Consider the following 10,502-nt stretch of genomic DNA (forward strand, 5'->3'; position numbering starts at 1 on the left):
CTCTGTGCCCACGGCGTCGCCTGGAAGGAAGAGGAAGAAGATAGAAGAGCGTCAAAGAGGGGATCCTTCGGTCGTTCTCTTTCTGGTCTCTTCCGAGCGAGCATCGATGACGGCGGGCGATCCCGAGAAGCGGCTTCAAAATGTCATGGACAAGCTCTACCGTGCGCCCAAACCCAAACCCTCTCTCCCCAGGTCTCTTCCACCCGAAACCCTAGAAAAGATCTCACAAATTTTTTTCCTTATGTTTATCGAAATACTAGTGAGCTGATCCTGATCGGGGTTTTGCTTGTGGTGTGGTGGCGGTGGGAGCCAGTGGGAAGAGAGCGGAATCGGGTTGGACAGGGAGCTTCCAGAAGGGAATGAGGGTTCCGGCCGTGGCGGCAACGTCGATGGGGCCCCTCGGGCCGGCTCCGCCATGCCGGCCGTGGGATCGAGGGGATCTCATGAGGAGACTGTCTACGTTCAAGGCCATGACTTGGTTCGGAAAGCCCAAGGTTTGGATTTTCTGTTTTTTTTATTCTCTTCCCGATGAAAACTATTTCTTTTTAGTTTTATACATTACACTGGTCATATTTGCTGCTAATGATGTTTTATTTGAGCACATTTACAATTACATAAGTAATGGATAAGTGGAAGTTTGGGGCTTAATTTTCTCTTCGCTACTTTTGGATTTCTGCATATTAAATTTCGAATTTTAGAGACAGATATGCTATTTTAGTTTCTTGATGATTCCTTGTATAAGGAAAAAAATCATTTTATATGGCTAGGAAGTGGATTTTTCTTCTTGAAAAACTAGGAAATCATTTCGTGTAGTTATGGAATTATTGTAAGAAAAAAGATGTCTATAATTTGAGTTGAAAAATAAAAAAAGACAATGGACAAGGAACAATGATTTTCCTATTTAGGAATCTAAAGTTTTAGGTTTGACATTTAAGAAATAGAATTGGCATCTTCCTTTTTTATTGAAAAATTCTCATTTGACTTCTTTTATTTGGATGGATTGTGCATTTTGATTCTGACACTATTGATGATTCTTAATTGAGTCTGAAATTTCAAACAAGTAATGACCTTGGGCTGTTGGAAAATCAGGGGCTTAAATGCCTCAACTAAATAATATGATCTCAAAAAGCGGATGTATATGAACAGATGTCTGGCACTGTAGAAACAAGGGTTAGATGTGGAAATCTTTTTGGGAATTTTACTAACATGACACCCTAGTTTAGTCCCACATTAGAAGTGAGAGGAAATTTGAGTTGATTTATGCGATTGGAGTGGGTCCATTATCATAACACTTGGGTTTAAGTATTTTGGTTTAGTGATTTAGGCTCATCAAGTTAATGTGTTAGGCATGGGCTGTCATATCGTGTCAACTGGTGCTATCGATCATTGTGCAAATTGGTACAAACCAATCGGTCTTGACATATGTATGTCGGTACACTATGTTGGTACGTTGGTACATATCAATTTTTGAAAAGATTGAAAATGATCGAAAATTAAAACAAATAATTTTTAGTGTTCTCAATCCTAGTTTAATGGTTTTTTATTATATTTAAATGAGAATAGAGTAGATATAAGGCATAAAGGAATAGAAATTCTAGGTTACACAGATGAGAAAGACACTAATCATCCTTAACAAGCTCTGATTAGGCCTGAATTATGAAAACCACTATTCTTCAGTCTTAACAGTCTATGAAAATCAAATAAGAACTTCTCTCAATTTTTTGAATTGATGGACTTAAAATTTGTAGGAAAGAAAGGTATATTGACGGACTTATACGTACCGTCTGGTACGGACGGTATTATTTGAAATTAAAATCCTTGGTATATACTGTAGTATCTTCGAAGTTGTACTACTAGAGTTTTGGTGGAATTGTTAATGGGTCGTTACATTTAATACAAGCAATGAGACATATATTCTATATCTCTTTTTATTGATTCTAATAGCATTAAGAAAATGAAATAAAAATAAATTACTTACCAAAAAAAAAAGGAGGTGTGCATTATAGTTGTTAGAAGCAGTTTCTTTCATGTATTGCCTGTGCTTTCAAAATTCAGTTTTAATTTTTGAAGCAACCAGATATACATGGTGGCTAAATCATATTGGACTTGTGCACATTTCTTTGATTTCAAAAGTCTGGAAGCTTGTAGGTTTAGCAGCTTTCACAAGATATTTCTCATCTTTTATTTACATGTAATTTGTTATCTACATTCTCTTTTAGTGCCTTTATTAGTTGAATCTTTATTGAAACTTTTTCTCTTCTCCAGGCAATTAGTCCTGTAAATTGTGCAAGGAGAGGTTGGATAAATGTGGAAATGGATGTCATAGCATGTGAGGCATGTGGAGCACGACTCCTCTTTGCAACTCCTTCTTCATGGCCATTGCAGCAAGGTTTGTATGCTTTCTATTATCATTCCATGGTTTACAATTGCAGTAATGCATCTTGGCATGGTTTTTAAATCTTGGCTCAGTACTAATGTTGGTCCTTGGTTGACCAGTGTGATATCAGTATATATGATGGTGTCCTGAACTTTACTGCTTGATATTATTGAAGAAAAAAAATTTTAATGAAAAAATATGAATACTGAGGAGCACGATAGTATAATAAGGTTTTGGTCAGATAAGAAAATATTGACTGGTACGTACTAGTTCAACTGATATTTGAAACTATGCATCCTGGACTGTAATAATAATTGAGTCAGTTTCAAAATCTTCATGCTTTAATCTTTCCCTTAACGAATTAAAAGATCACTGAGGTGAATCTTTTGACTCGCAATTCTAGATTTACAGTTTATGTCCATGTTGTTCTTTATTTTGGTTATTAGACATGTATGGTATGTCTTGTGGAACTCTCATTATTGTTGAAATATCATGTCTAGCAGGTATAAATATTATATATAGTCATCAAAATATTGATTTCTATAGTGTTCTTTTTCACTCCCAAATTTTCTGATGGTGTTTCAACTACTTGTTAATCTAGTTGAGAAGGCTGCTGCTGTATTCAGCTTGAAACTTGATAATGGGCATAAGCTTTTGTGTCCCTGGATCGACAATGCATGTGATGAGGCATTAACTCTGTTTCCTCCTTCACCTCCTCATGCTTTATTGGAGAGCTATCGTGAACGTTCTCTTGCACTCCTGAAGCTCTCTGCCCTCCCTGTGATTTCATCCTCAGCCATTAATTACATGAAAATGAAAAGTCCTCAGTTAGAAAACTTCCTCTCAGAGTCATCTGATTACCCAATTAACTTGAGCAAGGGTATTAAGATTGTTGATAGTTCAATATGCAAGGACATGGATGGTGGCTATGGAACTGTTACAGCTGATTTATTTTACCAGGTTTGCTTCCTTGTACAGTTTCCTTTACGGCTCAAACTAAGAGCATCTTATTCTGCAATTGTTCTTTTTATATGCTACATGTCTGATAGTTGCAGTTCTAGAACTTTGAAGCTTTTATTTTCTTTTACTAACTTCGCTTAGCTAAATCTTATGCTTGCTATGATAACATCTTAAATTAGTTTGATTTTGGACATTGCTATAAGATCTCTAACGAGAACATATGGATTATTTTGCTTGAAAACCAATTTATACCTCAAATAACAAATGTTTGTTTGGAACCTACCTCATCTAGTGGTGTACTAATATTAAGATGTGTTGCCTTTTTAGATGGAATGTTTAAGAAGATGGAATAGACAAATTTTGCACGCTTGAAGGGAAATTTTATTGTTAAAGATATTAAAATGAATGTGAAATTAGCCATATTTGGTTACTTAGTTTCATAGAAATGTATTTTGCCATAAATATTAATTTTGTAATTCTCAAAGGATCATAATTGGATTTAAGACTAACAGTGGTCCATATTGGTTGAATTTGTTGAATTGTATTGTGCAATTGGTTTTTCTCTCTCACTCCCTATAGACAATCAAAACTTGACCCAAATAGGTGGACTCTGAATATTGAACAGAAATCGGCTAGAAATTGAATCAACTTAATTAGTTGAACACTTCCATGGATCAGTGGGGTTTTGTAAAAAGTTGGTCCATATTGGAAGGATATATAAATCACTGTAGGATTGGTCAATTCTGATTGTTCAGCTGACCTAACTTCAAATAGACTTGGGATATGCTAATCAGAAACCATTTTTTGGAATCATATTAGCAAAACATAGGCTAGCTAGGCTGATTAATAGTACTTGGGTTTTTTGAACACTATCTTGATTTTCTATAAAGTAAATATTAGTGGCCAAATGGATGAGGCTCACTCCACTCAAGAAGCTGGGAATGTCCGAACATCAGAAGCCTTACCAACATCTAGGAGGCTTTTTCCATGATTTGATGGCCTGATGTCCAGTAGTGATGGAAGGCCAGGGAGCCATCTTACTGTTTCACCAACCATCAACCTTAAACTGAAGTATGAAAGACGAAAAGGTGCTATGATTTCTCAAGTGCTTTTTTTTTGGTCAATTTGAAATCATGATTTATACCTTTGGCATCCATTATGTGAGACTAGTGTATTCATTAATTTTTACTAACAAGATAGATATAGTGTGTGTATTCCTTGTTGATTGTTCATCACTTCATCATGGGAGAGTTTACATGCCTTTTGAAACAAATTCAGTAATTCAAAGGGTTTAGACTTTTATCAGTTTATGTGAGGTTTTTCGTTGGTGCATGCTTATGAGTAAAATTGTTCAGCTATAGGTTACTATTTTATTCTGTGGTGTACTGCACTTTTTTGTTATTTTGCATTTTTTATTCAAGTTTGTCTAGTTTTGTTTCCTTTATATGAAACAAAATTACTTGTTTGCATTATATGAAAGAGCTTGTTTTATCTTGTTTCAAGTCAGCTTTTTCTTTTTTAGATGTTATTTTGTGAGATAAAATATATCTGTCTTGTAAAACAAAGATATCACTTGTGTTATTTGGATTTTGCAAGCAAAGGGGGTGGTAGTTTTAGATAGTACATATTCGACCCAGGATGTGTGCAAGTCGTTTAAATTATAGCAGAGAGAATTTCAATTTTTCGAAATAAAAGCAGTTGTTGGATGGAGAATATAATCCTGAACTATAAATATCTTGATTTTGTTCAACTGACATGATTTACTTTTAAGTACCTATTTGTAGTCTTATTTCATTGGCTTATCTACTATTTATTTATTATTTTTCTTACCACAGTTGTTACTTGATTCTTCTGTCAGCAAAGTGTTCAAGTATAAAAACATTTGTTGTGAAAGCCTAAAATTATGTTGATATCTGCTCTTTGAGCTTAGTCTATTGTCATTGACTTGGATATGTTATTACTCTGGCTGAAACAAATGGAATTCCTCAGTTTTTGGGTTTTCATCAGTTTGTGTGATATAAATTTTTTAGTGTCTGATGCAAAGTTTCAACCTGGTCTATTCAAATTTGTAGTTTTCTCTTATGTACATCAATTATTTTAGATTTAGAAAGTCACTGTATGATGTTGATGAGAAAAACCAAGTCTTAACTCATTAGAGCATTAGAGTTGTCATTTGGCATTGAAAAAATTACTTATTTTTTTCTAGAAACTGAGACTTTTAATGGTTATTAACTTGAAACAGCTATGTTGGCCTATTACATGATAGACTTTCTAGATAACCATGTGATTCAAATTGTTCCGACTTTGAGCAACAAAACACATGTATAACATAGATGTTAAAGAGCATAAATTAGAATATCAATAATTCAACATGTATATAAATACAAATTAAAATTTGGCAAAACACAACTATAATTGGGATAAATACATGATTTTTATATTATTAGAACTTATATAATGTAATTGGAAACTTATTATGAAGAAGATATATAAGACAAATGAAAATTTTTGAAGCTATAATTAAGATGATTGATACACAAGGAAATAATCTAAAGTATTAGAAGAAGAATCAAATTGTACGCAAGGTCTGCAATTTCGTACCGTATCGGAGTTTCGACATTCGCTCGGTACGGTACGAAACTGTATACCGAGCGGTATACCATTCGGTATATCGCTCGATATATATATATATATATATATATATATATATATATATATATATAACTCGGCGACGTCGCCGAAGTGACGTCGCCTCTCTCTTCTCCCAAGCGAAGCGACGTCACCTCGTTTATATATATATAAATATAAATATAAATATAAATATAAATATATATTTATATAATCCGAAAAAGGTGACGTCGTCGAACGTCGCCTTTTTCTAAAATATTTGTATATAAAAATATATATATATATATATATAATTTTTATTTTATTATTATTATTTGTTCCGTCCGGTAGCAGGCGATCTGCGTACCAGTATGTCGTCGGACCGGTACGTACCGGGTGGTATCATTCGGTATTGCCTACCTTGATTGTAAGCATCAAATTATAGGAGAAGACTAAGATAAACTTGTATACAAAAATATGCTAGGTAGCTTAGTCGATAAATACTCTTAGATTCAAGGTTTTTAATTTCGATGTGTACCACCCAGTACGAGCGGTATGTATCGATCAACGTGGACCACCTGTTATTGGGCGACACCAAAGTTTTGACCCCGTATCGGCAGAAGCTGAAAGCTTGGTCTTCCAGCCTGCAAATGCAGGGAACACTGATGCAAGCAGAGTCCCGTCGTCAAATTCTCGACCTAAATTGCAACGACGGAGAATATTAATTGCAAGAAAAAGGGGATCAAATCCAAGGTAGAGAAAGAAGACCGAGGTTGAGGAGAGATTGTTGCGGCAACGTCGGAAGGAGCCCCATCAATCGACTATAGGGTGTGGAGATGCTGTCGCACGGCGACGATGACGAGAAGTGGTTGGCGGAGGGCATCGTCGGCATCCAGCACAATGCCTTCTACATGCACCGTGCCTTGGTTGGAACCCAATCCCATTACGACGCCCTAATTGCTAAACCTAACCTTCACTATTCGCCCAACGTTGTTCTGCTTCTCGTCTGACCTCTATCTCCTATCCTGTACTAGGATTCCAATGACTTGAAGAATACGCTTAGGTACTCGGTGCAGATGCTATCGGAGCTACAGACCTCTTTGCTCTCCCCGTACAAATACTATGAGCTCTGTGAGTTGGGATATCTATTTGATCTTGCTTGTAGTGAATGTTGCTTGTGTAGAAGCTAGATCTTAATATGTTTCTTTTCCGCGGACTAGGAAGATATGTGGGCCTTTCAAGTATTTTCAAAGGGTTTTCAGCTATTTTAGGCGTACCGGTATGCCCTAACATACCGTTGGTACGTACCATATCGAGCAAGGCTCGGTACGGACCGAAATTGTGCACCTTGCTTGGATCATTGCAAGATTGTGGGTTAGAAATTTGCCTTCACCACCTATCATTTGCACTATATATATATATATATATATATATATATATATATAAACAAAATATATGATTTGATAAACAAATGGCAAAGACAAAATATGATTTGGAGCTGAGGTCCCTGTTTTAAACTATTATACTAAAACAGTGGTTTCATGATGGATGCATAGCCTCCTATACATACTTTTAATTCATAGGCAACTAAATTTCATGCACATCTGTCACAGTTTTTTGGTTCATTATGTTAGGTACATGACTTCTGTGATCCTATTCAGATTAATCATCTAAAAACTAGTTAACAAGACTGATTGCAAGTAAACCTAGTAGATCAATATTAATAAGGCTGCATGCGTTGATCCTACCTATACACCAGATTGGCAAGAGTCTCATGCATTGCTTCACCCTTTAAGTGGCAATTCATGTTTCTCTCAACCTTGAGGTCATGGGTCAATACCTAACAAGGCAGTTTAGGGTGAGCACATTGAATCCAAAGGAAGATATGTACTTTTTGTTGCCAAGTCAGCAGGGGCATGTACCCATCCAGGCCCTTGTGACTCTGCCAACGGTGATAGGCATGATAACTTATATTTAACAACCTTGTTTTGGGACAACTTGTCGAAGTTCATTTAAAATAGTCCCATGGGTTATAAAGCTTTCAATTCCTTGGTTCAAAGCTTATTGTTTTTCTTTGCATTTAGAGAGTAAGAGGTATTAAGGTTTTCTATTGCTTTCTGGTTTCTTCTGTGTTTCATTTTGCTTTCTGAATCCTTTATCACTGGCTTGTTAGGCTTTAGACAAATACATGAAATTTCTGGGTCTTCAAATGCTGAGATTTAGATGTGTTCACATAAAATTGCAGGTTTGGAAAATTATTTGCCTGTGTGGGTGGGAACCTAGGCTACTTCCATATGTTGTTGACTGTGAAGACCGATCAGATCTGTTGGGAGAAAATTCTCCTCCATCAAAATCATCACCACCGATACTCCATGAACAGAAAGATGGTCTAACCATTTACTCGAGTGGAATTGGTGATATTGAGTCGAGAAGTACTGGTGTTACTAATGAGGACTATGATCCTGCATCTGTTGTCTTAGACTGCAGATTTTGTGGTGCTTGTGTGGCATTATGGGCTTTTGCAACTGTTCGACGCCCTTTAGAACTTTACACCATAGTTTCAGATTCCAGTAATCAAAATGAAGCAACCACTTCCAGAGTTCTAGTTTGTAAAACGGAAGCTTCTGGAGCTGTTAATTTGGACTTGGGGACTTATGATTCTAGTAAAGGAGATACTGATACTTGCCATGGTGGTTCAGCAATGAAAGAAAAATCACTAGGTTCAAATTTGTCAATTGCTGGTGGTCCTCCACCAAGAAGACAAAATTTCCAACCACGAGTTTCTTTTCCCATTGTTAGCCGACATTTAAGAACTGAACTCAGTTCACACAGAAACTGTGTATCACTTGAATATTCATGCGAGAACCAAGTAAATAATGAGTGTTTACAAGTAGAAAGTGATCCATCTTCGCTTCAAAATGATACAGGTGGGGCTCTTGTTAGATCACATAGTCGAGGATTGTTGAAGCGCAAAAGAAGTGAAAATGAAAGTTTGTTTAGAGATGGTGATGCTAATGCTCTATCCCAACTGGACAAAGATATTCATGGTGCAAGCATTACTGGTGGTGGCAGTGCCTCCATGGGTGGGAAGGACATCATTGAGCATGAAGCTAACTTGCTGCGTCAGGACAGTAATCTTCAAAACCAAGAAGTTGACACTCAAAATACATTAGAGGTTACCCATGGAGATAAAAAGGATGCTGAGAGAGGAGAGGTATCCCATGAGATAGCAGAGGGTGGAGGGGAAACTACAACTACAAATGCTCTCCTCACCATTAAGAATCTTGATGACACAGAAACTAAATCTGCCACTGAAAAAGCAGACATCTGCAGTAAATCCAGCAACGAGACAATACATCATGGTGGAATATCAAACAACCATGGTGACTCTACTACCTCTGCTTCAGATATTGATGCAGTTTTATCTATTAATTGTGTAAATGCAGAAAAAGGTGAAAAGGATTGTGATGTTAAGATGAATATAGACAATCTAACTAGCAAAGGATTATGTTTCAAAAATGGAGATGCAAATGACACACTTGGTGAGAATCTTTTTTCATATTATTAATATTATTTTTATTTAAATTGTTTCAAGTTATTTAATCATTTGTTAGATAACTAGTAGATCATTTCTTCCTCCTATGACAATTTGTGTTGGTGCTGATTTTGTATTTGTGATGCTTCTTAAGCATGAATTTAAATGGTGTTTTTTTGTGTGATTTAGAGAAGGAATCGACACGAATGCTGTATAATAGAACCAGCCAGTTTGATCCAATCAGGCGACACAGGCCCTACTGCCCCTGGGTTGCTCCGGATGATGGTGAAGCTGTGCCTGGGTGGAAACTGACTCTCTCTGCTGTGGTTCATCACAAGAAGGATTCTTCTCTTGCAAGTTTAGAGACCTCATCAACCCTGCTTGATGACGTAATACATTTTTTTTTTTTTGAGTGTTAATTAATCAATGCTTTGCATATTGTTTTCTGGGTATAGAAGCTGAAGACAAATGCATACTCATACTTATTTTACATATTGCAGATGGATGATCCCATTGTTTCAGTGCGGAAGCTATTTTCATCCCCATCCCCAAAAAGGTTGAAGGGTAGCCATTGATAGCTTAAAGAGGCATGAGCCCAAACATATGAACTGAAAACTGCACTACTAGCAGAATGAGGATGCACTTAATGACTTCCAATCAGAGCTGCTCATTGCCAGTGCAAGTACTTATGTCAACCTATGTGCCAATATCATTTTGATATCTCACACACACACACACACACACACACTCTCTCTCTCTCTCTCAAGATGAAAATAAGCTTCAGATGAGAGGGATGTTGTAGTAGAATTGAAGGTGTGGTTTCTGAACCAGTGAAGAACATTCTTCGAGGTGAGATGAGCTTGGAGGATGCATGTACAGAGAATGTAGGTAATGAAGTCTCTTACATTGAAACAGTGTTTGTCACCCTTTGGACCATAAAGGAGACTTATTTTTCGGCGCTCGTTTCAGCAACTGCTTTAATGATTTTGTATATAACCAGCATAGTTTTTTGTTCTGCTGTTA

At 36.4% G+C, this 10,502-nt stretch overlaps 1 protein-coding gene across 2 annotated transcripts; it reads left to right on the forward strand.

Annotated features, from left to right (window-relative positions):
• Positions 1–10,502, forward strand: LOC135609359 (uncharacterized). Of its 2 annotated transcripts, none has more exons than XM_065102537.1 (7): positions 1–192; positions 314–494; positions 2,266–2,389; positions 2,979–3,337; positions 8,190–9,486; positions 9,669–9,868; positions 9,980–10,502. In XM_065102537.1, exons 1-7 carry the CDS (start codon positions 107–109, stop codon positions 10,052–10,054), a joined length of 2,322 nt encoding a protein of 773 aa, XP_064958609.1. In that variant the 5' UTR covers positions 1–106; the 3' UTR covers positions 10,055–10,502. The 2 variants fall into 2 exon arrangements, with proteins under 2 accessions (XP_064958609.1, XP_064958610.1); XM_065102538.1 differs by having other exon boundaries at positions 8,190–9,327; positions 9,980–10,189.

The sequence above is a fragment of the Musa acuminata genome, chromosome BXJ2-4 (assembly GCF_036884655.1).
Source record: "Musa acuminata AAA Group cultivar baxijiao chromosome BXJ2-4, Cavendish_Baxijiao_AAA, whole genome shotgun sequence".
In the NCBI taxonomy this organism is placed as follows: domain Eukaryota; kingdom Viridiplantae; phylum Streptophyta; class Magnoliopsida; order Zingiberales; family Musaceae; genus Musa; species Musa acuminata.